Source organism: Periplaneta americana, chromosome 14 (genome assembly GCF_040183065.1).
Source record: "Periplaneta americana isolate PAMFEO1 chromosome 14, P.americana_PAMFEO1_priV1, whole genome shotgun sequence".
Lineage (NCBI taxonomy): Eukaryota > Metazoa > Arthropoda > Insecta > Blattodea > Blattidae > Periplaneta > Periplaneta americana.
Window position 1 is genome coordinate 821,847 of NC_091130.1, and position 27,923 is coordinate 849,769.

Sequence of the window (27,923 nt, forward strand, 5' to 3'; positions counted from 1 at the left end):
GCTGCTAGTATACAGCTGTCCGGTATTATTACAGTGACGTATTTGGTGTAAACTTTATTTTAAGGAAGGACGAGCAGTTCTAAAAGTCCTAACATTCATGCATTTCCTGCGTTCTTGCGTTCGTGCACAGCACTGGACACCACCGTTGTTCAATTTTTAAAAATCTATTCATAATAAGGCCATGCAGCGTTCGGGACGTCCTGTTTTCAGATAATGTGAAGACTGCAGTGCAGGCTCTTGTTGTGTTCTAATTGCACGGACAGTGAATTGCTCATATCTTGTTACGCCTCATCGAGCTCTGATTAGCTACTAATTAGCTGTTTGCATTCTCTGACTTGTTTGAGGTGGATTTACAACTTGCTGTATTCCATAACATGCCAGCCGTTTGACGACAAAGAAACTACATTTGAAAGTTCATATAAACTTACACTATCTCATTTGCCTTTCATTACTAGTTGTAGTTGTGTGTGTGATTGTTTCTTCAACATAATCGTGCTTCTCTTTGCACCATAACGCTTCGTTTAATTACCCCTAACATCATATCGTAACCTCCTCACAAATCGTATCACACGCCACACGTTGCGTTCATCTGCACTACTAAGCTTGACAATCGATTCCGAAATAAACTTTCGTGGTGACGAACCCGCTGGTTTCTAAGTACATGGCAAGCGTGTGTAGCCGCACCGAGCAGTGTTAGCTTCTTCTATTGTTTCACACATACGTAACTGTTGACGCAACCACAATAAAGGGTCTGTCAGTGCCACCAACAAGAAACCGCCATTTTCGAAGTTGGTAAACAAGTCAAATTGCAGGGACAATCTACCAGGACTCACCGCAGGTGAACGATTAGCTTCAGAGACTGAAGGCTGCAGTCAGCCCACGTTTACAGGTTTTGATCTATACTATCAGCAATTTTTTTTCTGATCTTCATAATAAATCTCCAAAGTAAAACATCCGGGACTGAAGTTATATAAAAAATAGGTACTTTTGTTCCAACTTTCTAATATTGCCATTAATATTCCTCCATGCCGTCACTCCCTTAAAACCATGAAATTCGTCAAGTTCTTCAATGTTTAGGTTATTACCAGTGCTTTAATTCCAAGGTGTGAAGATGGATCATTTATCTAGCTTGCAAAATGTTAGCAGGAAGTAGCGGATGCTCTGTAGAACATTTTGAGATCGGAAACTTAGTCTGCGGAGCAAGATTAAGAAAATACGGCCGTATTGCTATCCCTTACTGATTTCCATATTATCTACATTTATTATTTACATGCAGGGAATCCGTCATATTTTATTCAGCTGTTGTCGGTTCTGTCCGTCGTATTCACATTGTCGCATTACACATGTTATGTGCCAACGACAGACCTATAGTTAACCACAGTGCGTTCAGTATTGTTAACTGAGATTTGTAAATAACGAATGGAAAACAGTACGAGGTAGCGAGACATGTTGAAACTCGTGTGTCCTTAATCTGACCTCAAGTTCCCCATCTCAGTTTGTTCTGAAAAGCATCCTCTATTTCTTGTTTAATTTTGACGTGAATACATCTGCAAAATGCCTGTTATTATTCGGTTGAGAAGCTTTTATCATCCAGTCTGCTGTCAAAAAATCTTAAAGTTAGAATTTATAAAACAGTTATATTACCGGTTGTTCTGTATGGTTGTGAAACTTGGACTCTCACTCTGAGAGAGGAACATAGGTTAAGAGTGTTTCAGAATAAGGTTATTAGGAAAATATTTGGGGCTAAGAGGGATGAAGTTACAGGAGAATGGAGAAAGTTACACAACACAGAACTGCACGCAATGTATTCTTCACCTGACATAATTAGGAACATTAAATCCAGACGTTTGAGATGGGCAGGGCATGTAGCACGTATGGGCGAATCCAGAAATGCATATAGTGTGTTAGTTGGGAGACCGGAGGGAAAAAGACCTTTAGGGAGGCCGAGACGTAGATGGGAAGATAATATTAAAATGGATTTGAGGGAGGTGGGATATGATAGAGAATGGATTAATCTTGCTCAGGATAGGGACGATTGGCGGGCTTATGTGAGGGCGGCAATGAAGCTCCGGGTTCCTTAAAAGCCAGTAAGTAAGTAAGTGTACATCTGCAAGTTCGGTTAAGTACTGTGGTGCCAAGGAACAACAAGCTACACATTTTCAGGCCTGGTTGTCGCTCCAATAATTTCTAAACTACAAGACATATTCCAACGAAGTAAACGGCTATGAAGGATCAATGTATCCAACGTGACCTTGAGTTGGAGAGGGTGACGTCATCTAGCGATACGCGGGAAGGGAAATTTGAAACACGTATCGCAGGTCGCACAGCAGCCGATATAGTGTAACTGGAATATGTAAAGTGGTAGAACGTTCGTAGTAGTGTCAAACGATTCGTAATGAATCAGGCTACAATCTCAATTTAGCAAGAGTCAGTAGTCTACAAGTTAATGTGGCAAAATTTGCGAGTGAATTTGAGTGAAGAGAGAAAATTCATGATGTCGAGGCATATATAGCGCAAATGGGAAGGAGACGTATGAGTAACGGTAGGAAACGATAGAACACTATGGTTACTATAGCAGCCGACATGTTTACTCTCAGCGCTTACAAGATCGCAACTCCCAGCGAACGTTTACTGGGTATTCGTGGTATCTGGAAAGCTGACAGTTCTATCGGCGACGTATAAAACTTGCGGGTGTCCTTGATATAGCCTTCCCGATTTTACTGAATCACCGTGTATACTACTGGCTACATACTCTGGGCGCAATTTAGGCCCATAACACACTTGCAGAGTTTTCGCTAGCGAGAAATGTGTTGCGAGAAAGAGGCGAAGAGCCTTCCTCCACACACTTGGCGAGTCCTCGCTATCACAGATCACACCTCGCTATGATCAGCTATGCACTGCCTTCATGCAGAAAGCATTTTTCTGATTATAGTAATCACTCGTTGGGGGAAATATTATAGGTTATGTATTTACGTATATTGTCGTACTTAAATATATAACCTGTAAGTATATTGTCGTACTTTACAAATTGCGTACGAACGCTATGTTGAATCTGAGTATTCAGATGATGAGGAAATGGAGTTACATGAACATATTTTGTTAATGAAAAGAAGAAGTAGGCCTAAAATTAAAGCAGAAATATCTGAAAATCACATTGTATCTTACGAAAATAAGGGCGAGTTTTGGACACTGGTTTCGATTTGAATGCTGATACGTTTAGGCGTTATTTCAGATTGAATGGACCACGGTTTCTTTTTTTGCCATTCATGATATGATAGAGGATTCTTTGCTATATTCTGATTAAAATTACGTAAACTGTTAAGACATACAGATACATTATTTCAAATGTTTGATTAATACTATTAAATGTCATCAAAATAAAATACAGCCCTATTTATTTTCAGATAATCTGATATTTGTCTCCAGATATCTTCTTTAAGTTTCGTGTTTTTATAGTTTTCATCCCGTGTATCATATAAATAGGCCTACGGGTGACATCGTACAAGTTCGATAAGTTTCTGGCTGCAATTATCAGCCATCTTTCCTCATTTTCAAATAAAAACAATACAATTCATCGCCACCTGTGATATCTTTTTCTACATTCAATCACAGTCTACTATATACAGTCACGAAGCTCTATACGTAGTAAATATGCATACATGGATAGTTGCTAACCACTAGGATCGCTAATATCGCCTCATTACAGACAATGCGAAATAGTACCGGCACAGTCAATTGTTCCTAGCACCTTCAAAACTCAAGCTTCGTGACTGTATATACTAGACTGTGATTCAATCGTCATGAAGAGTATAAATGTTAAAGATCTTTGATAAATGTGTCAAGAAAATTCGCTGAGCTACCGATTCCAGCGAGAAACTCGCGCGAGGTTTTTGCCTCGAACGAGAATCTCTTCCAATGTGTGGACGTCCATTTGAATCCATGTTATCAATTTTTTAATTTTCTCGCAACACGTTTCTCGCTGGCGAAAACTCTGCAAGTGTGTAACGGGCCTTAAAGTCCCATATGTTTGCAGAAAACTAGACAAAGTTTAGTTCGTGTAACATAAAGTAAACCGACTTTATTTCGTCACCAGTTACAGCCCTGATACTTTGATCTGAGATGTTTTCGCATTACTTGTTATTCAGTTATTGAAATTCCTCGACAGTTTTTGTTCTCTGCTATCCTTAGGCTATTTTTCATTTCTTTGTCCTTATTATGTCTGTTTCATTTACAGCTGTTTTCAATTATGCTTTAATGGAATATCTGTTTGAAGTTATGAACTGAAGGTTGTAAGGTATAATTTAATAATGTAAATTGAACCACATTGTATTAAAATTCTTTGAATCCTTTGTAGTTGCGGATTATTTGATTGCCCTATGATCAGTCAGATCGTCTATATTTTCTCTCCTGCCTCCATTACAGTTATGTTTGTGAGTTATTTTCAATTAATTTCTGATCATAGTTTTTGGGCTGTTGCCAATTTTTTCATTAACAACATAAATAGCCAGAGATTCACATAAATTTGACGCCAGTGTTTGCTCAGTTTAATCGATCGTGTAACTTCTAATATCTGTGCAATTTATTACAGCAATTGGCAATTAAATGTAACAGCATAATCGCAGTTTATGCAGCGTTTATCATACTGAAGCCATCGCATTGTGTGGAGGGTGCTAACTACAGCGTTGTCCTCATTAACAATTTAATCCCTACAATTACTGACAAATCACACGTAACAATAAAGGAGCCCGGGATCGATCTGCGCCATTGCAGTAAGTGCACAGTCATTCCTTACATTTGAATTTTCTGAAATGCTTAAATACTCGTATATTAATTACATCTTTATTTGTGTGAGCGTTTTAAATTAGATTTATTAGATTCAAATAAATACGTATTCAGATAATGACACAATTATCCTGTGGCTGATGTTCACAGCAACTCAACTTCTAATTATTGTAAATTACATTTGTGCGAGATCGTGCGTATTTGCTTGGTTTCCGCACAAAACCAATCCGCGGAAAGTCTAAAATTCCACATTCAGTATTCCCAACCTAACACACATAACAATTTCCCTCTTCTTACCGCCTAAGTGACATATTGATTTTACTGCTTTAGGCTTTTAACATATTATTTTTAGAGACGTTCAATATAGTAATAATTATAAATTGGAAACTTACCACTGCAATTTCACCTAAATTGCACTGTTAATTATTGTTTTTAAATATTTGCAAAAATTAAGTAAACTCTACACCTCCACTAAAGCTACTGCATTCGTGATGCAAGTAACATTAAGGAAGTCGTGAAAAAAAATCAACAAGATTCTAGACTCATCATGGCGGCTACTTTGACCGGTAAAATTAAACTTACCGATGTTATTACTGCAATATGTTACATAAATAATATTGTTAAAATATTAAAATGAAAAATAAATCATTACATAACCTTACCGTTTGTTTTAAGTTCCCATTTATAGACTGGGGGGGGGGAGACAGACGTATATCACGGCCTGTTGGAGTATAGTAAACACAGAAAACATTTTAAAGCAACAATGTTGAAGATATATATATATATATATATTTTTTTTTGCAAATTTGCCGTCATTGAACAGAAACCAAGATGGAGATTTCATTGCAACTAATTAGAAATTCCTCTTTCAGGTATGTAATAAACGATCTTCGCACAAAATAATGTACGATACATGAGCGGTATGTTTTCTTTCAATTCTCGGAAATTGAAAAAGCTCAACTACGTTTCGCTTTTTCAAACTTTTCCTCGAACATGAAAACTTCAACATACCGCTCTTGTAACGCATATTACATTTCAATCGGGTATCTAATTGGCATCACTATTAATGCTAGCGGTCTGTTCCGTTCTACGTGGAAAGCAAGGAACAGTGTGCGACACACTTTCTTCTGCGGTTGACTCCCGCTTCCCTGACTTCAGGTCGTATGTAATGGACCGGCTACATATCAGGATACTGCAGATATGGACCTCATAAATAAATTCGTGGAGACCCTCGATGATACTCGTAGCGGGTAACTTGACCTGATTTATTGTCATGAATGGCTGCTTAAATCAGCGTCGATAACAGAAAGACTCTGATAAGTTATTAAGCTGACGGCCTAATGTACTAGTCCGCACTTCCTGCGTGACCACCGTCGTCAGCTCGTCGGTGTGAGAACAACGTACATTGCTATCACGTGACTGCATGTTAGACTGACGGGCCACCACCGATTAAAATGGTGCCGTGATTTTAAGAAGCAAATTTTTCTGTGACACTTAGGAGTTACATAAAAAAAATGTTTGACACATAGGTGTAGGCCTGTATTTTTTACATTGAAGTGCAAAGTTCTTTGACATCTAGGTGTAAAATATTTGACACGTAAGTGTAAATTCTTTTGACATTTTTAACACGTATAAAATATTTTGGCGTTTGTAATTCTTCTTTTCGCACATGGGTGCACACTTCAGTATTTCGCTGTTTTAAACCTAGGTAATTTTATTAACATAGATGCACAAAATTTCAATAACAATGAGCAATAGTTTTTTGGCACGTGTTGAAAATTACCATAATGTCAACAAATTGACACCTAGGTCCCAAAACATTTTGACACCTGGGTGCGAAAAATAAATTTTATACGCGGCTGCGAAAAAATTTTACACATGGGTGAGAAAAAATCTTGACACCTAGGTGCGAAAAAAAAAGAAAAATTGACACATGGATGCGAAATAAATGGACATCTAGGTGCGAAAAAATTTTAATTGCGGAAACATTTTGATACGTGAGTTCGAATTCATTCTGACACACAATTGCGAATAAAAATTTGCCAGATGGGTGGAGAAAAAAATGTTCCACCTGGGTGCGGAAAATTATTTTGACACCAGGGTGCGAAAACATTGACAGCTATGTACAAAAAAAGTCCTCACGTGGTTGGAAAAAAATTTATACATCTAGGTGCGAAAAAAAATTCACACCTGGGTGCAATAAAATTTTGACACCCGGGTGCGAAAAAATTTGGCATCTTATGCCAAAACATTTTGACATCTGGGTGCCAAAATACTGACACCTAGGTAAGAAAAAATTGACACCTTGAGCGAAGAAATTGATACTTGGGTGCAAAAAAAAATGGAGACCTGGGTGCAAATAATTTGAAACTTTTGTGGCGAAAAATTTTGAGGCCTGGGTGCGAAAGTAATTTGATAACTGTGAAAAAATTTTGATACCTATGCGAAAAGAAATTTGTATGGTGCGAAAACATTTTGCCACCTGGATGCAAAAAATATTTGGCACCTGAGTGCCAAAATTTTTTGATATCTGGTTGCGAAAATGATTTCAACAACTGGGTGTGCAGAAATTTTTATACCTGGGTGCTGAAACATTTTGACAGGTGCAAAAAAAAAGTTGGCAACTAGGTGGAAAAAAATTGTCACCTGGGTGAGAAAATTTTGAAACCCATGTGCGACTAAATTCCAACACCTGGGAGCGAATAAATTGACACATTTGCGAAAAAAAATTGCGATGTGTGCGAAAAACATTTCGACACCCGGGTGCGAAAAAATTTGACACCTATCTCCTGGGTGCGAAAACCTTTCGACAAATAAGTGAGAAATTTTTGACACCTGGATTCGAATAAATTTTGCTACCTGGGTGCGAAAAGAAGTGTTTGGCATCTAAGTGCGAGTGAACGACCTGCCCTCAGGTCAGCACTATGTAACCATTCACCGGCTCCCCAAAATGTGCACTGGTACAAGGAAACGAACTCAGGTTTATCTGCCGATTGAACGACCCCCCACTAACAATCCCCTGGCTGCAATGTTGCAACCGCCTCGAATTTTAAATACGCCAAAGGAAAAAATAATTCTTTGTTAGCTTCCCTATCAACATCACACACATCACGTTCCCACTCGCAACAGTTATCGAAACAGAGGGTGTTACAGATTTTGAGAAAATGATTTTTTCCGCGAAAACTATGAACTTTACATCAGTATGTTTCTAGACTTTTTTGTTATATGCACCATGAACTATTCGTCCGATAATTTGCCTGACTATTTTACTCCCACCCTGTATAAATTTCAATTTTTTAGAAAATTAAAATTACATCATTAACCGCTTGTTTCTCTAATAATTTGGTTCGCCAAAATTCTTAACATTCACGCGCGGCAGTGGACAGACGTGATTTGTTCCATCTAGCTGCGCTCAGTTCCAGTACACGAAAGCAGTGATAAAGAGGGACAGCAACAGTGCATCATGATGTTGTGTGTGTTGTATTCATGTGGGTGATAGTTCCGTTCCCTTGGAATGTAAAGCATGTCGTAACTTTTTAATTCAAATTAATTTAACACATTAGGTCTTCCCTGCATTAGTCGTTGGAGCCCGAAAGAGCAGAAACTCGCGTTGGGGCGCAGTTCAGGCTAGTTATACGAAATGGTTTACAAAATTGAACAGTCTTCATTCAGCCCAAATAACATTAATATAGTGTAAAATACAGATAGCATGCAATAATGTATATAGATATAGAAAGCACAAAAGTACACGTGACTTAAATTTAACATTTGAAGACATAATTAATCTTACATATTTCTTAAATCTCCATGTGCAAGTATGCTCAACTCAGGGCTAGCTCTAACTAATGATATATATTTTAATGTACCGAAGTACATATGATATTTCCATGCAGATATTCTGCGTCATCATATGATGAAAGAGTGATGGAACGGAGAAAAATTCTCTCCGTTCTTGGGTTCCCTCTAGTGGAGAGAATTTTTCTCCGTTCCATTACTCTTTCATCATATGATGACGCAGAATATCTGCATGGAAATATCATATGTACTTCGGTACATCAAAATATATATGATATGCGTAATAAATCACTTTGTGATTTAAGACGGCGCCTATACCGTCGGATCCCGGCCAACCAGTCACTCATTCGAGTGCACCTCAACACACGTATGGACTTCGGTCCTGTGTTCATAGACATCTATGACGTAGTGGAGAGGGCGGCCACTAGAGGGAACACAACGATTCTAACCGGAGTCGGGGTTGTATCCGGCGTGGCTTAGTGGATAAAGCATCAGCACGTAGAGCTGAAAATCCGGGTTCAAATCCCGGCGCCGGAGAGAATTTTTCTCCGTTCCATCACTCTTTCATCTAACTAATGAGCTATGTTATATTCTGAGTCCCACATTTCTCCTGTTCTTTATGCAAGCAGTTGTGTGGCATTTCGGGTGTTTAGAAAGAAACTATAATTTTGTGTCGTATAGTAATCATGAGGATCAATTTTGAATTTATTTCGATTATACATCTTGATTACACAACTTTTAACACTGTATCGCTTCGGAATATATATGGTAAGAACTTTCTTGTGTTAAATTTTAACGTACCTTGTTAACATGTTTCGACCTATTTCGGGTCATCTTCAAAACTGGTCGTTGTTGGTCTTGGCGCCTCTTGTTTCTTGTGTGGGTGCGTTCGTAGTGTAGAGTCAAAGAGTGTATGTGTTTTGAAATTGAGTTGTGTGTTGAGAATATCGTTGGGGTGTGTTTTTTTATTTTTATGGAAGTAAGTCAGCAATAAATTTGTTCTATATTTTATACACTACATTCGCGAAAATTATTATTATTATTATTATTATTATTATTATTATTATTATTATTATTATTAGTTTACGTATTCTAAAGGTTTGACGTGAATATGTTAGTAGAAATTCCACAAACGATTAGGGAAAATACGGGAATTTTACAGGAAGCAAGTAAAGAGATAGGTTTGGAAGTAAATCCCGAAAATACAAAGTATATGATTATGTCTCGTGACGGGAATATTGTACGAAATGGAAATATAAAAATTGGAAATTTATCTTTTCAAGAGGTGGAGAAGTTCAAATATCTTGGAGCAACAATAACAAATATAAATGATACTCGGGAGGAAATTAAACACAGAATAAATATGGGAAATGCCTGTTATTATTCGGTTGAGAAGCTTTTATCATCCAGTCTGCTGTCAAAAAATCTGAAAGTTAGAATTTATAAAACAGTTATATTACCGGTTGTTCTTTATTATTGTGAAACTTGGACTCTCACTTTGAGAGAGGAACATAGGTTAAGGGTGTTTGAGATAAGGTGCTTAGGAAAATATTTGGGGCTAAGAGGGATGAAGTTACAGGAGAATGGAGAAAGTTACACAATGCAGAATTGCACGCATTGTATTCTTCATCTGACATAATTAGGAACATTAAATCCAGACGTTTGAGATGGGCAGGACATGTAGCACGTATGGGCGAATCCAGAAATGCATATAGAATGTTAGTTGGGAGGCCGTAGGGAAAAAGACCTTTGGGGAGGCCGAGACGTAGATGGGAAGATAATATTAAAATGGATTTGAGGGAGATGGGATATGATGATAGAGAATGGATTAATCTTGCTCAGGATAGGGACCAATGGCGGGCTTATGTGAGGGCGGCAATGAACCCCGGGTTACTCAAAAGCCAGTAAGTAAGTATTGTAAAGGTTTATATACTCAAATACACTAATTTTGATTATTCCCTTTTGGAGAAAAATTCAAAATGGTAGAGTGTCGATTTTGCCATTCCTCCCAACCAAATTACTATACTGGACTATACATAGATTGAAACAGAGCTAAGTACATTTTACACAGGATATCAATAAGTAAACAAGAATGTAGAATAGAAAATTTGTGGCGGCAATTAAAAGCTGCCCTTCACGTTGTTGCAGGGTACTCGGCCGCAGCTCTGCTGGCCATCCTGTTCGCCATCCCCTTCGGGCTGCGCGTCCTGATCCACAAGGACTCCGGCAGGTGGACCAGCTTCCCGCAGGCCTTCTACCACGCTCACCTGGAGCTCTTCTTGGGCAACGCCTGTCTGGGTAACTGACTTAGGCTGAGGAGTGCGTTCAAAATCCGTCCTGTCCGCTTTTGGACGATTGTAGTTCCTGAATCGACTCTTTCTATTGACGCTTGATGTTCCAAACCACATTGTGTCTCCCATATTTTAAACGTTAAAAATCTACGACTATTCCAAAAGACTTCTAATCCATTACTACAGTGCCAATTGAAGTACAGGAGTCACTGTTGGGTGGTAGACCTAATTAAAATTTGAAATAAAAATATGAATTATCATAAAATATAAAAGTATACGATGAAAGAGTAATGGAACGGAGAAAAATTCTCTCCGGCGCCGGGATTTGAACCTGGGTTTTCAGCTCTACGTGCTGATGCTTTATCCACTAAGCCACACCGGATACTACCTCGGCGTCGGACAGAATTGTCTCTGATTAAGTTCCAACTCTTGGGTTCCCTCTAGTGGCCACCCTCTGCACTACGTCATAGATGTCTATGAACGTAGGACCGAAGTCCACACATGTGCTGAGGTGCACTCGTTATGAGTGACTAGTTGGCCGGGATCCGACGGAATAAGCGCCGTCTTAAATCACGAAGTGATTTACGCATATCATATATATCATTTTTAATGTACCGAAGTACATATGATATTTCCATGCAGATATTCTGCGTCATCATACGATGAAAGAGTAATGGAACGGAGAAAAATCCGGTGTGGCTTAGTGGATAAAGCATTAGCACCTAGAGCTGAAAACCCGGGTTCAAATCCCGGCGCCGGAGAGAATTTTTCTCCGTTCCATTACTCTTTCATCGTATTATGACGCAGAATATCTGCATGGAAATATCATATGTATTTCGGTACATTAAAAATAATATATATATAAAAGTATGTCGAAGCTTCAAAGTATGACGAAGTTAAGTATTGTTCTCATTGAGGGCCTGATCCTCATGCAGTTGTATTGTATTGTATTGTATTGTATTGTATTGTATTGTATTGTATTTATTAACATTCCATGGTATTCATACATTGCTTTACAGCTAGAATATGGAACAAGTCAAAAAACTTAATACTATTACAAAGTCTTAATTTATAGTCACAGTCTAGATGAAATATATATATATATATATATATATATATATATATACATATATATATATAGTCTACTAGTACAACACAAAGTTTTAGTATCAATTTCATGAAGCGTTATTGAATGTCATGAATTCACCTACAGAATAGAAGGCGTGAGAAATTAGGTACTTCTTTAATTTGGCCCTAAATAATTTTATGTTTTGAGTTTTATTTTTTATATCGATAGGGAGGCTATTAAAAATTTTTACTGCCATATAACGCACTCCTTTTTGATAGCACGATAGACTTGCCGATGGAGTATGGAAGTTATTTTTTGACGTTTATTTATGCTATGAACTGTTGAATTAGTTACAAAGTTTTCACGATTACATACGAGGAAGATTATTAATGAAAAGATATACTGACAAGCCATGGGCATTATTTGTAGTTTTTTGAAAATAGCTCTACTCGATTCCCGAGATTTGGCGCATACTATTATTCTAATTATTACTGGATTGAAAACCCCTGCACTAGAGTGTCGGTTCCAAACCCACCTTGTTCATGTTGTTCCCATTGAAGGCCTGATTCTCATGCAGTCGTACTGGATTTAAGTAAACTAAATGTTATGCTTTATTTAACGACGCTCGCAACTGCAGAGGTTATATCGGCGTCGCCGGATGTGCCGGAATTTTGTCCTGCAGGAGGATTTAAGTAATGATGGTTCCATAGAGCACTTTATCCGTTCCTATTCTGTTTACGATAAGAATTTATATGGTATTTAAAAGTGTGTGAACGTAATCCGACATGAAATAAAAGAGCATGGAAGGTGTTTTATTGCTATAGCTATCAGCACCAAAAGAGTTACAACATAGAGTTTAGGTTGGTTATGTCTGCCTGGCGTGCAAAATTTCCTTGCTGTTTTATAATTCAAATTTTAAACACCAGCACCATGAATTTCCTATTTTCTATTCATATTTTAAATTTTACATTGAACTCAGGCATTTCTTTTCTTTTCATTATTATTATTATTTTTTTTTTCGTTTTCTATCAGGCTTACGATAACATATTATTTTGTTTATGATTTCTAAATTATGAAAGTTCGTTACTTTTCCAGTAATGTAACTACATTTTCCTTCTTGATATTTATAAGACTCAGAAAGAAACCGAAAGAGAAATTATTTTTAACAGATTCCAAATAACCTCAAATCCTTGAGCTGCAGTTCCAGAACCCACAGTGTTCGGTTCCAATCATAATTTTATACAATATGTTATTCCCGTACCTTATTTTGCTATCATGCTTAAAGTTTGAAGAATGAAAGTTTGCAGACTGATTTTCTTCTTTTATAATGATTTTTATACATAGATTTAAGTAGATTATCAAAACACCTCACAAAATGTGCATTTTGTGTGTTTTATGGAAAACATAGAAACTAGACAAGAAGGCAAATCTAGTCTTTCAGGTAAGGCTCCCTGTAAAGCAGATTTGAATAATTTCAAGGGAAAAATTGTTCCGGGGCCGGGTATCGATCCCGGGACCTCTGGTTGAACGTACCAGCGCTCTGCCAACTGAGCTACCCGAGAACTCCACCCGACACCGTCTCAACTTTTCCCTTAATATCCACACACCTCGCGTGGGCTGACGAAGCGCCAGAGACCTGGAAGACTAGATTTGCATAATATATACGTCACTGTGTACGTTAACAGAAAACGACAATTCCAAGTCACTCGATGTGGGTCTCTGGCGCTTCGTCAGCCCACGCGAGTTGTGTGGATATTAAGGGAAAAGTTGAGACGGTGTCGGGTGGAGTTCCCGGGTAGCTCAGTTGGCAGAGCGCTGGTACGTTCAACCAGAGGTCCCGGGATCGATACCCGGCGCCGGAACAATTTTTCCCTTGAAATTAGATAAGAAGGATTTTGAAACATGACGCCTGAAATGTAGCCTACAGTTATGAAAAATATAAATATACATATCCACGGGGGCTGCAAAGCAGTTGATTTCTGCAGTAGGAAGCTGATGTCATCCTTCGTTGCAGGGGTGGGGGTGATGATGCTGCTGGCCCTCACAGTGGAGCGCTACGTGTCGGTGTGCCACCCGGGGCGCACACAGCCCCTCATGGGGCCCCCGCGGCTCATCGTGGCGCTCATACCGCTCATCACCTTCCTGGTGTACCTGCCCACCGGCTTCCGTTCCGAACTTCGCGCCTGCGCCCTGGCGCCCGGGGGCCCCCTGCTGTACCAGAAGCGCCCCAACGAGAGCTTCCTCAACTCCGTCTTCTACTCTGTCTACAAGGTGCGGGTGTCACATAACAGGGCGGTTCGTAAGTTGCAAAACAGTGACAGACCAGCAGAAACGCTCAGACAGATTTTGCTGCTAGGAGGCAGTCATAACAAAAACCTGGCATTCACTGGTGGCAATGCAGCTTTCCGCACCTTAGCATTCGCTAAATGTGAGTCGGTACAACGGAGATATCGTGCGAAATATCAAACAATACGTGATACAGAATTTGTTGACCAGTTTCCTGTAATTTCAGAACAAGTAGATTTGTGGGCTAGTAGCCTACGTCAGATAGACAAACGTTGGAGAGAAATATTTGTTCATTTCAGGGACGACAATGTGAGGCATCGTCACCTTTGGTCTATCATTTAATTCATTTCCCTTTTAAGTAAAAATACAGAAATTAAAATTAGCTTTTTGAAATTGAGATTGAATAGGTATAGTCCATTGTGTATCAACTACTGTTTTGAACTCTTGATATCACCTGTCCTGGTGCATCTTTGCTACATGGCACACTTAAGGCTGGTTCACAATAAACCGGGAACGAGAACCAGAATGAAAACGAGAAGCAGAGGACGTCGATATGAAAATTTTTGATTCGCAATAAACCGAGAACGTAGACGACTATGCATAGCGATATATATGTCAATAACGATATGTAAAGTCGATATTACGCATTCTGATGTTATTTGTGTATAATTGACCAATGGCGTTCTCTCATGAGTACAAGGCAGCCAACATAAACACAGGTTAACCAACTTCGAAATTTTAACTGAAACATTTCATTAGGTACGGTACTATAAATATGCTCATGCATCTTTATTATCACAACCTATTTTAAGTCTACCATAACGTAAAATAATTAGAGAAGAAACATTTGTAATAGAACAAAAATGAACACAACAGTAGTTATTGAATTGAAGCGTGAATATGTAGTGTGTAATACAACCAATACAGTAATAAAGTGTTCAAAGATGCAGCTATCGAAAGCCACGTATTCTCCTTCATTTTCTCATCTTTATACGAGGCGCGCCGCTTATCGTAAACGTGAGAATTTTCCTCATCACTCAATATTAGAATCTCATCAAACAAAACTTGCCCCATGATGCACAGCACAGAACTAAATAATGCATAGGTTATGTCACGGTCTTCTTGCTACAAAATATACGACGACAAATGAATCTAGTGGGCTGTGATCGGAAACGTGAGCGCCAAAGTTGAAACTTGGCCAACTCTCCGTTCCCGATCCCGGGCTCCGGCAAGCTTTTCGTTAATTGTGAATGCTCACATTTAAATGTACACATTTTAACAATTTTACCGTTTTCGTTTTCGTTCCGATTCTCGTTTCCGGTTTATTGTGAACCAGCCTTTATATCTTCTTGGTTTGACAACATGAACACATTACTCCATCATTCTCCCATGGTGTGAGTGCAATATAACGCTCCTTCAAATTGTAATTGCAAAGACAAGGACGTTTTCCACTGCCAACACAACGCCACCTAAGGACAGAAAAATGTTCTTCTTTGGCATACTTATGGATAACGTATTCGTATGATGAAATTAGCAATTCCGTCACTGACTTGCTGCCGCCCAGACGCAATGTTGTTTCCAGTAGCTCAGAGAACTTACATTTCATATACATGAAACCTGTAGTTTCCATATCAGTTAAAATTTACGTTTCATTAAAGCAACACGGTCGGGTGCATGAAATGGCAGTTTGCATATCACTTAAACCTAGCTACACTTCATTAAAGCATATCACTTAAATCTAACGTTTCGTCAAAGTGACACGGCCGGGTGCGTGAAACGATAATTTGCATTTTTCGCTTCGTTGATAGGTTTACATTACGCTAGTTCTATGCAACTACAGTAGTCTGTAGATCACGCATTTTGATAGATGCCAAAGTCTCTCAGTTTGAATGGCTATAGCGCTACTATACCGCTTCCCAATGGTCAGCTGATTCATAAAGGTCCACATTAGATCAGTGTATCCCTAGAAGTTTGGAAGTAAATCCCGAAAAGACGAAGTATATGATTATGTCTCGTGACCAGAATATTGTACGAAATGGAAATATAAAAATTGGAGATTTATCCTTCGAAGAGGTGGAAAAATTCAAATATCTTAGAGCAACAGTAACAAATATAAATGACACTCGGGAGGAAATTAAACACAGAATAAATATGGGAAATGCCTGTTATTATTCGGTTGAGAAGCTTTTATCATCCAGTCTGCTGTCAAAAAATCTGAAAGTTAGAATTTATAGAACAGTTATATTACCGGTTGTTCTTTATGGTTGTGAAACTTGGACTCTCACTCTGAGAGAGGAACATAGGTTAAGGGTGTTTGAGAATAAGGCGCTTAGGAAAATATTTGGGGCTAAGAGGGATGAAGTGACAGGAGAATGGAGAAAGTTACACAACACAGAACTGCACGCATTGTATTCTTCACCTGACATAATTAGGAACATTAAATCCAGACGTTTGAGATGGGCAGGGCATGTAGCACGTATGGGCGAATCCAGAAATGCATATAGATTGTTAGTCGGGAGACCGGAGGGAAAAAGACCTTTAGGGAGGCCGAGACGTAGATGGGAGGCTATAGTCGGGAGACCGGAGGGAAAAAGACCTTTAGGGAGGCCGAGACGTAGATGGGAGGATAATATTAAAATGGATTTGAGGGAGGTGGGATATGATGATAGGGACTGGATTAATCTTGCACAGGATAGGGACCGATGGCGGGCTTAAGTGATGGCGGCAATGAACCTTCGGGTTCCTTAAAAGCCATTTGTAAGTAAGTAAGTAAGTATCCCTAGAGACACTTTTCCACTCAACTTTGTGACCCAAAGTTGTTGGTCCATAATTGAAGTTATCATTACATTTAAAATACATGGGTTGTGTGGTAACACTTTAATTAAGATCAAAATCTTACTTATTCACATCTTAAAGTAACATCTTCCAGTATCACGTACCGGGTGCACAACTCTGGAAGGCGTCACTTTGCTCTAAGTTTCTAATTGACTCTTATACAGCTGTTATATGGATTGTATATTTCTAAGCGTACCCCTCTCAGTGACTGTCATCTTATGGAAAAGGTCGTAATCGTAGGGACTCATATTCGTATAATACAGAGGATGCTGTAGAATTTCCCAGTTCCACTTGTTAAATTAACCACGAGCGTCGTCGTGAAGCACAGTGAGATGGTATTCAAGCGATATCGGAGCTTTCGGCGCATTGCTGTCGTAAACTCATTCCAATTGGAACAGAATGAGTGATTAATACGTCTGCATACTCAAAAACAACAATGAACATAACTTTGAGTAGGTCCTGCTCTTGTCTGCATTATTGACATAGGACGTTGCAGATAACAGTCTTGCTATTACAACCACTGCATAGATTATAAATGAGGTATTACCTGACAACCTACAGATAACACATCAGGCACTCTCATACTACCAGCTTACAGTAGACACCGCTAGAGGAGCTGAATATTATCAGCGTTGCCACTAATTTTCAAATGACCTATGTGTTAATGTATTAAATTTTAAATTATCAGTTTTAAACGACACAAAGGAAAGTCAAGCTATTAAATAAGTCATGAATTTTTTAAATTTTTTTATTGGGTTATTTTACGACCCTGAATCAACATCTAGGTTATTTAGCGTCTGAATGATATGAATGTGATAATGCCGGCGAAATGAGTCCAGCACCAAAAGTTACCCAGCATTTATTCATATTGGGTTGAGGGAAAACCCCGGAAAAAACCTCAACCAGGTAACTTGCCTCTACCGGGAATCGAACCCGAGACACCTGGTTTCGCGGCCAGACGCGCTGACCGTTACTCCACTGGTGTGGACAATAACTCGTGAAGTAAGTGATAAAGGTTATAGATATTATAACAAAAGAAAATTAGCGTATGAAATTAATTGATGTGGTTCTCACCTGCTAATGAGTTGTGTTCGTTTTCGGTGCGCCAGCTCCTGAATTCATTAAGTCATTTGTCGCTCCTCCGTACCTTGTTACGCGTAACACTGTACCTCCACATCAATTGAGAATTGTAGACGTGTTTACATGAACTTCTTTTACACAGAGTAGCCCGTTCCGCCAACCCCGTAAAAACTTGCAATTCCTTCTTAAGCACTGCGTGTATTTTTACAGTCATTTTTTGTCTTGTCATCAGCTGGAAGCAGTATGGCTGCCGCCTGGTTTAAAGAGCGGAGAAGTGTTTTCAGTAGTGTCTGCCGTAGACTAGATCCCACACACGGAATTAACTGAGTAATAAAAGCTAGACAGTTTATTGTAAAAGTTTAAGAAGAGAGAAGCATTTCTTTTATTGATTAAGTAAAAATTAAACCTACTCTACGCAGTAAGAAAATGCTTAATAAGTTTGCTTTTGAACGCTACTAAATTCCGACAGTCTCTGATGTCACTGGGTAGGGTATTCCACAAGCGCGAGAGCGAGATTGTGTATGATGATGAATACGATGATGTCTTATGTGTTGGTATGGCTAGTGTGCGGCTATTTTGCGTGCGTGTGAAGAGATTATGATATGATGACAGGTAACTGAAACGGGAGGCAAGGTAGGTAGGTGTAGAAGTGTGAAGGACTTGGAAAAGGAGAACAAGAGAATGAAAATTTCTACGTTCGTTAAGCCGTAGCCAGTTTAGAGTTTGGAAGGATGGGGTAATGTGGTCAGCGCGACGGACATCGCAGACGAAGCGAACACAAGAATTAGAACACGTTGTAATTTTTGCGATTGGTTGACATTGAGATCAGTCAGTAGGTTACTTGACGGGTACTTGACTCTTGGTCATTCACCCATATGAGGCCTATCGGTGTCGATGTCTATTCTTACTTGTATCGTCCTCCTAAATGCCCGCAGGTGGTCCTGGAGGTGGTGTTCAAGGTGGGCCCCACGCTGCTGCTGGCGGCACTCAACCTGCGCATCATGGTGGTGTACCGCCGCTCGTGCGAGCGCAGGCGGCGCATGACGCTGTCCCGCTGCGCGTCGGACGAGGACCCCCGCAAGTTCGCGGAGGAGCGCCGCCTGATCCTGCTGCTGGGCAGCACGTCCATCCTGTTCCTGGTGTGCGTGTCGCCCATGGTGATCCTCAACGTCACGCTGTCGGAGTCGAACCTCAGCCTGTTCTCCTACCAGGTGTTCCGCGCCGTGGCCAACCTGCTGGAGGTCACCAACTACTCCATCACCTTCTACATCTACTGCCTCTTCTCCGAGGACTTCCGCAGCACCCTGCTGCGCACCCTGCGCTGGCCCTGGACGCAGGGCGCCCCGACCGCCCTGCCACACGACCCGCGCGCGAAGCAGGCCCTGGGCGCCAGGGTTAGCGCGCCCCCTACCACCACCACCACGGCGTCCTCCGCCGCCTGTCTGCCTGTCGCGTCCAGCAGCCCGGGGCAGAAGCTCTGGAAAGGCGTCTGGGGGTGTCCGCCCCTGCAGGGCGCCTGTGGGTACGAAGACGACGGGAGCGCCAGCGTATAACCTGACCCCTTCCTCCCTTCAGTTTTCCCTTTCCTCGGCCTCTCCCGCTTCTCTTTCCTGGCAATACGAAGCAGGTTGGCATGGCAACGAATTCTGTGTTTTGTTTACAACTAATGTTTGTTTTATCGAAGATTGGACAGTTGTAAAAAAACTCTTGGATTAGTAATAGAAGAGGGATATCATCCTCAGAGTGGACCAATGCCATGAAGATGTCCACAAACATCGCAGCAGTACGATCGGTGCCAGGTCGTTCCTTCCAAGATCAAAAGTGTCGTCATCCAGGATGCAGCGAAGTAGAAACCCTTGGGCATGTTTTGGGTTATTGCCCTAAAGGAGAACTACTGAGGAACAATCGCCACCATAAAGTGAGAAGCTCCATCGCAACCACTCTTTGGAAGGCAAAGTGGGAGGTTTACGAAGAAGTGCACTGCTTGGCTGAGAATGGGTCAACGAGAAGAGCAGACATTATAGCCATCGATCGCCGGAATCAAAGAAGCCTCATTCTTGACCCCACTGTCCGTTTTGAGAAGGATGATCAACAAGCCAATAACGTTAACGATGAAAAGAAGTCTGTTTACAACCCATGTATTCCTCACTTCAGTGAGAGATACAAAATGATATTAATACATGGGAAGTGAAAGGACTTCTTTTTGGCGCTAGGGGAACTTCATTTAAGTTAACCAAAACCATTCTCCTTTCTCTTAAATTTTCTAATGAGGACATTAACAAAATTTGTCTAATGGTATTGAGAGATTCATTATCCATTTTACACAATCACTTGTATAATACCATGTAATTTTTTTTTTACTTAATTTCATTACTCTTCAATGTATTTTCACCTCATGTTTCTCCGAAATCAAATTGTACTTTATCTTTAAATTTATCGTTGTTCCGTATTCTCTCCGCAACCATATTGTATTTTTAATTTAACCTCTGCTTTGTATTCTGGATCCTAATGGTCAGCCGTACATTTCGGCCAGATGTCCCAAATTGTGGAATTTGTGTTAAGGACCAGTTGTATAACCTCAGATTAAGACATCGCATTAATGTTCAGTTACAGTAATTGCTTGTGCAAATAGTCTAATAACTTCTGATTATTTCGTCTTAACTTAGAGTTAACTGAAGAATCTTCCCAAGTTGATCGCATTAACTGAAGTTCACAGAAAATATTTCCGAAAGAAAAGAAAACTTTTCCCTTATAAGTAAAATGGCGAATGAAATTCACTTTCATTGTATTTAGACAGACTTTTGTTAATTTTTTAGTTCCGATTTTGGTTAAATGATGCAATGTACACTCTTAATGCTTTTCTAGGTTAAGTTAAATTATAAATTAATATTTTTATTTCCAAGTTTCTGATATCTTATCTGATGATATTGAATTTCCCCTTGCTACTTAAGTTTTCCACGAGCGAGGAAATTCGTTATTTTAAATCGATGGCAAATAATTTAAAATGGAATTTCAGGTACCAAAATTTGTAGGTATTGGAAGAAATTTCAGGAAGGTTGTCTTCACTTACAACCACAAACAAAACGAAATCCTGCTCTGAACACAGTATGGAGAAGATAATTCTGCTCTGAGTGCAATGTCCATGGTCCTCCTCACACATAAGTATTCAGGAGGCGATGATGATTGTTTTCTTTCTCATTAGTGAATCGGTTGACAATCAACTGACTTTACACACGAATTTAATTCATGTTTTGCGATGTTGCCACATACTTTACTGCTAAACCTAGTTTACATATTCATACGTCAGTTTCATACCACATGTTAAGTAGAAAGTAACCCTTACTGACGTTCAGTTGAATACCTTGTCGTCAGTGACTTTCATACAACTAGGCCTAAGACATTTGTGTAGTGCGATGACTACCCCGAGTTCAATGGCGCGACACGTCTCATGAGTTGACAGTTCCAAATGTACCAGCACGTCGAACTCGTGGCCTTACTGCTGATGGCCTGTGCAAGGAAAAATCGTATCTTATTTATTGTTGAATTATCAGTGTTCTTGAGAATTTTGGCATATTTCAAAACTTTTGTCACTGGCAGCTGTGGAGTGTGAAGAAACTCAGTAAATTTAGGCTTCGAAGGACAGAATTAGCAGTGACGATCCCACTGTCAGCTGAGGCTTCCATTATACGAACATCTTCTTCCAGGGTGTGCAGCTCCAGACACTGCCTTCCACTGTTTGACTGTTTCCATTGCCTTAAAAATGTCAAACAAGAAAATATCAGGTTTTTTTTTCATACTGGATAAAGGTGCGCGAAAATGGTTATAAAAATGGAATCTGAACCTACGCAGAACATTCCTCTGGCATTAAGGCACCTGAAGTTTTTCTCCATCAGTTCTTGTGAACAAGAAGCATGGATCGCTGCCGTTCAGGCATTGCAATAATACAGTTACCAAGCTGGCTGGTCCAAGATGCTCGGGTTCAAACCCTGCAGAGTGCTGAACTTTAAAGTAGTTATAATAGTCGTTGAATAAAATACTAATGTTACTACTACTGCTGCTGCTGCTACTACTGCTACTACTACCACTACTACTACTGCTACTACTACTACTGTTGCTGCTACTACTACTACTACTACTACTACTACTGCTACTACTACTACTGCTACTACTACTACTACTACTACTGTTACTGCTACTACTACTGCTACTACTATCACTACTACTACTGCTGCTACTACTGCTGCTGCTACTACTGCTACTAGGCGTACTGCTACTACTGTTACTGCTACTACTGTTACTGCTATTACTACTACTGCTACTACTACTCTACTACTACTACTGTTACTGCTACTACTACTACTGCTACTACTACCACTACTACTACTACTGCTGCTACTACTGCTGCTACTATTACTGCTACTAGGCGTACTGCTACTACTGCTACTACTACTACTACTACTACTACTACTACTACTACTACTACTACTACTATTACTACTACTGCTACTACTACTACTACTACTGTTACTGCTACTACTACTGCTACTACTATCACTACTACTACTGCTGCTACTACTGCTGCTGCTACTACTGCTACTAGGCGTACTGCTACTACTGTTACTGCTACTACTGTTACTGCTACTACTACTACTGCTACTACTACTCTACTACTACTACTGTTACTGCTACTACTACTACTGCTACTACTACTGCTGCTACTACTGTTGCTGCTACTACTGCTACTAGGCGTACTGCTACTACTGTTACTGCTACTACTGTTACTGCTACTACTGTTACTGCTACTACTTTTACTGCTACTACTACTACTGCTACTACTACTCTACTACTACTACTGTTACTGCTACTACTACTACTGCTGCTACTACTGCTGCTACTATTACTGCTACTAGGCGTACTGCTACTACTGCTACTACTACTACTACTACTACTACTACTACTACTACTACTACTATTACTACTACTACTACTACTATTACTGCTACTACTACTACTGCTACTATTACTATTACTACTACTACTGCTACTACTACTACTACTATTTGCTGCTACTACTGCCGCTACTACTGCTGCTACTACTACTACTACTGTTACTGCTACTACTACTACCACTACTACTGCTACTACTGCTGCTACTTCTACATATACTGCTACTGTTACAGGTACTATGTAGGACACATACTACTATTGCTTGCACTAACACAGCTTATATTAGCGGTGTCTACCACTATCAACACTGGCGCTACAACTGCAATTTCAAATAACCAGTTCTGGCTCCATTGCAACAATAACTTCCTGGGTTCGATCTCATGTGTCTTACTTTACTTTCTACTTTGTCCATCAGAGGCCTCGGCAGTCTCTTCGTGCTGACAAGGCATTCAGCAAAACGGGAACTGTCTAGGACGCCAGGCAAGTCACTACATGGTAATTCAATCCAAGTACAAGATGGGGAGCCAGCCTTCCTTCCTAAAGCAGAGTTGGTGGTGGTGGTGGTGGTGGTGGTGGTGGTGGTGGTGGTGGTGGTGGTGAAGAACTTTCCTTCAGAAAAAAAGTCACACGAAGTATTTTTGAGGCAGCGATCTCGGTACGATTGATGACCGTACGTGTCCTTGGTCTTGTAAGTTCCCACCTTACATGTCCTAAGAGTGGAAGTAATCCACCGGAAATCTCGTGGAATTCTTATTTACATTGTAAACGTTTCTTTCCACTGACTGCAGCCCACTGTTTCTGCTTCCAGATCTGCACGCCGCGCCAAGTTACTACCCGGGGAAGTCATTGGCTCTCAGTCGGTCAGTATTGTTATGGCAGCGGGCGCTTGCAGATTCTGCCTCAAGCGGCTCGCTGTCCCTGAAGCGTTAGACTGTGTATTTGTTGTGAAAAGTACTCCTAGTATTGTACGGACACATTGCCAATAAATATGTCTTTTAAACGCAGTGTTGTGTTCCATTCACTCTTTATTCTAAACAGTAATGTTTCCAGAGGTGAGTTTCATGAACTGATGTGTGCAACTATTGCGGAAGGCAAATTGTAATCTCGCAACAAAGTTTCACCTTCATAATGATCGTAAAACTTTTCTTGGGGCTCTAGGACTGACATTTGGAGCCATTTGAGAAGAGGAATCCAAGCCCTGCAAAGCCTCCTTTCTGAGCTACGTCATTATGAGAGTGCTAATCCTACAGGTGGGCAAGTTGCTTGAAATGGGAGACCCTATTATGCGTAGTAACGGAGTCCGTGCACGAAACAACAAGCAACAAATACACAAAGACCGTATTCACTCCTTGTTAGAGCCCTCTTTTTTTAATTTAATTAATTCCATTCATTTCATTCATTCATTCATTCATTCATTCATTCATTCATTCATTCATTCATTCATTATCTTCCATGAATCTTACATGAGCAATGAAGCTTTAAGATGTGGAACAAGTCAAAATTTTACAATATTACAATTACATTTTTACAATTTTTACAGTTTTACAATGTAGTAATTTTCTACAATAATGAGGTGAGGTTCGAGGATTCCCCAAAAGATTACCCGGCATTTGCCTTTTGTTCGGGGAAAACCTCGGAAAAACCCAACCAGGTAATCAAATCAGAGGGGGAAATGGAGTGATGCCGAGGACTCGCCATAGACCATCCGGCTTCAGTCCCGGCTGGGGAAAACCTCGGAAGAAACATGTAAAAAACATGTGTATGTTTTATATGCACACATATAAATATAGAAATAATTAGTTTTAAAATGCCAAATACACCTTCAATGTCTTTATTGACACAACGTTTCCATTGCTTCTAGTTTTTGTCGCACATTCAAACAGGTCTCTATCACATTCTTTATAATTTTGCATCACGAAAAGATTCCATTTTTTTTAAGAAGTTGTTTTCTTTCTTATTTCTCCAGTACCGAATAATATTGGGCTGTACTCAAAATGCGTGACCAGCAGCTTTCACTTCATTTTTCTCCGAGAAGTCAATCACATTCAATTTGAACTGTATAGAATAACTCCATCGCTTGTTACACATTTTTACTTTCACGCCTGACACTGATCTCTTTGTCTGAAGCATAGTATGCGAAAACCGATACCATCAGTAGAAAAAGAAAGGGCATTTCTCTCTCTCTGCTGTGACATGGAAGAACTAATGGGACAGAGAGTATGGTAGGTTGGTTGAGGATAAAAGCCACAGAGATATTGTTCCTCTTTGTCAGAGCAGAGATAATTGGAGAAGTGACTGAACAGAGCATGGTTTGAGAAGCGAGTTTATGTTGTAATTTTTCTATGAGCAGTAAGTGACTGCAAGATCTAGGCAGAAATTCGAAACCTAGAGCCTTGTATTGTGTATATGTCGGAAGAGTCTAATATGTGGAGATACATATACAGGTCCACATCTGTGGAGTTACAGTTAGCGCGTCTAGCCGCGAAACCAGGTGGCCCGGGTTCAATTCCCGATCGGGGCAAGTTACCTAGTTCAGGTTTTTCCGGGGTTTTCCCTCAACCCATTATGAGCAAATGCTGGGTAACTTTCGGTGTTGAACCAGGGACTCATTTCACCGGCATTACCACCTTCATCTCATTCACACGCTAAATAACCTAAGCTGTTGATAAAGCATCGTAAAATAACCTATTAAAATAAAAATATATATAATATACAGTAGGCCTATATGCCATTGTTCTTTGTACACCTCGTATGCTATTAAACTGACCTTTGAAATGACCTTTAAATTAAAAATATATCAATAAAACTAAGTTCACTGTGTTTGATGAGTTAAACACGAACACAGTGACATGAATAAAATTAATTTGTGCGAGATCGTGCGTTTTTGCTTGGTTTCCGCATAAAACCAATCCGCGGAAAGTCTAAAATTCCACATTCAGTATTCCCAACCTAACACACAACAATTTCCCTCTTCTTACCGCTTAAGTGACATATTGATTTTACTGCTTTAGGCTTTTAACATATTATTTTTAGAAACGTTCAATATAGTAATAATTATAAATTGGAAACTTACCACTGCAATTTCACCTAAATTGCAATGTTAATTATTGTTTTTAAATATTTGCAAAAATTAAGTAAACTCTAAATCATTACATAACCTTACCGTTTGTTTTAAGTTCGCATTTATAGACTGGGGGGGGGGGGAAGACAGACGTATATCACGGCCTGCTGGAGTATAGTAAACACAGAAAACATTTTAAAGCAACAATGTTGAAGATAGACATTTTTGTTTTGCAAATTTGCCGTCATTGAACAGAAACCAAGATGGAGATTTCATTGCAACTAATTAGAAATTCCTCTTTCAGGTATGTAATAAACGATCTTCGCACAAAATAATGTACGATACACGAGCGGTATGTTTTCTTTCAATTCTCGGAAATTAAAAAAGCTCAACAACGTTTCGCTTTTTCAAACTTTTCCTCGAATATGAAAACTTCAACATACCGCTCTTGTAACGCATATTACTATTACATACACCTGTTACTTACATAAACATTTAAAACTACATATTCCGTGAAATTCATGTAGCAATAGGGGGTAGTTACGTTTAGATGCATAGCAAACAAGCATGCAGTGTGCACAGTGTTGTCTTTCAGTGGAGGTCTGTCATTCAGAACTGTATACAATGGAGCGTCGTAAGAAACCCGGTTCCGATTTAAAAAAGTTACTGTTCGCCTGGATCTGAAAGGCTATTCCTATATAAAAATAGGTAAAGTAGTGCATAAAACACATTCTACAGTACAGCACATTGTAGAAAAATGTCGAAATCATGGCATTTTGGAATAACTTATCAAGAAAAACCAATCAAAAATTGCTAATGTACGTGACAAGAGTTTCATAGTTAATCAAGTTATAAAAAATCCAAGAATAAGTGTTCCACAAATTCGAGTCATGATTGTAGAGTCTTCAAAACGAAGATCAGTAATCAAACTTTCCGGCGTGTGTTGTAGAAAAATGGTTACCATGGCAGAAGACACGAAAGAGATCGTACATTAGTGAGACAAATGAAGCCCGAAAGTTGGACTTCGATAAAGAACATGTTGGTAAGGATGAGGGATTCTGGAACAGATGAGAGGGAGATACATTTTCATGGTTCCGATGGCATTCATAGGATATGAAGAAAGCCCAACACATAACGACAGAAACAACGCATTGCCTACAGTGAAACACGAGGGTGGGTGCATACTATTGTGGGGCTGTATGTCTGTAAATGGTGTGGGGAATATTGTGTTCAAAGACTGGATTATGGATAAATATGTGTATAATAACATTTTAAGAGCAAATGTTAGAGTGCACAAAAATGGGGATGCCATTTGTGTATATGTTCCAGCAAGATAATGACAGTAAACAAACTCCTCAACTCGTATAGAACATATCCCAACACCTCCCAATCACCAGACTTAAACCCTATAGAACATTTGTTGCAAATTTTCAAAAGGAGTGTGAGAAAGCAGAAGTGTACAATCATAGAGGATTTCAAACTTGTAATGAGAGAAAAATGGGCTAAAATCAAACCAGAACAGTGTAAAAACTTGGTAAAAATATATTGTTTTTCAAAAGTGTAAATAATCGAAGTGTCCAAAAAAGACTGTTATATAGACATAGGACATGCTTCTGTTTATTTTGCTTCGTTTAATACAACGGTCATCAGCACAGAGCACCCTGGGGCTAGCGTCCCTTACCCGCGGAGAACACAGTGCACCATGGTGCACTCGTAGCTGCTAGCGGGTATGCTCTCTACCTCTTCCTGCTGCACAACGGGGCGCACGGGACGGCAC

At 39.6% G+C, this 27,923-nt stretch overlaps 1 protein-coding gene across 1 annotated transcript in view; it reads left to right on the plus strand.

The window, feature by feature from the left end:
• LOC138713048 (probable G-protein coupled receptor B0563.6) overlaps positions 1 to 22,267 on the plus strand; it is a 209,230-nt gene extending 186,963 nt beyond the window's left edge. The window contains exons 2-4 of the mRNA XM_069844768.1: positions 10,726 to 10,875; positions 13,952 to 14,208; positions 19,074 to 22,267. Of these exons, the coding sequence (XP_069700869.1) occupies positions 10,726 to 10,875; positions 13,952 to 14,208; positions 19,074 to 19,691 (1,025 nt within the window). The 3' untranslated portion in view covers positions 19,692 to 22,267. The remainder of the gene's footprint in view (positions 1 to 10,725; positions 10,876 to 13,951; positions 14,209 to 19,073) is intronic.
• Positions 22,268 to 27,923: the final 5,656 nt, after the last annotated feature.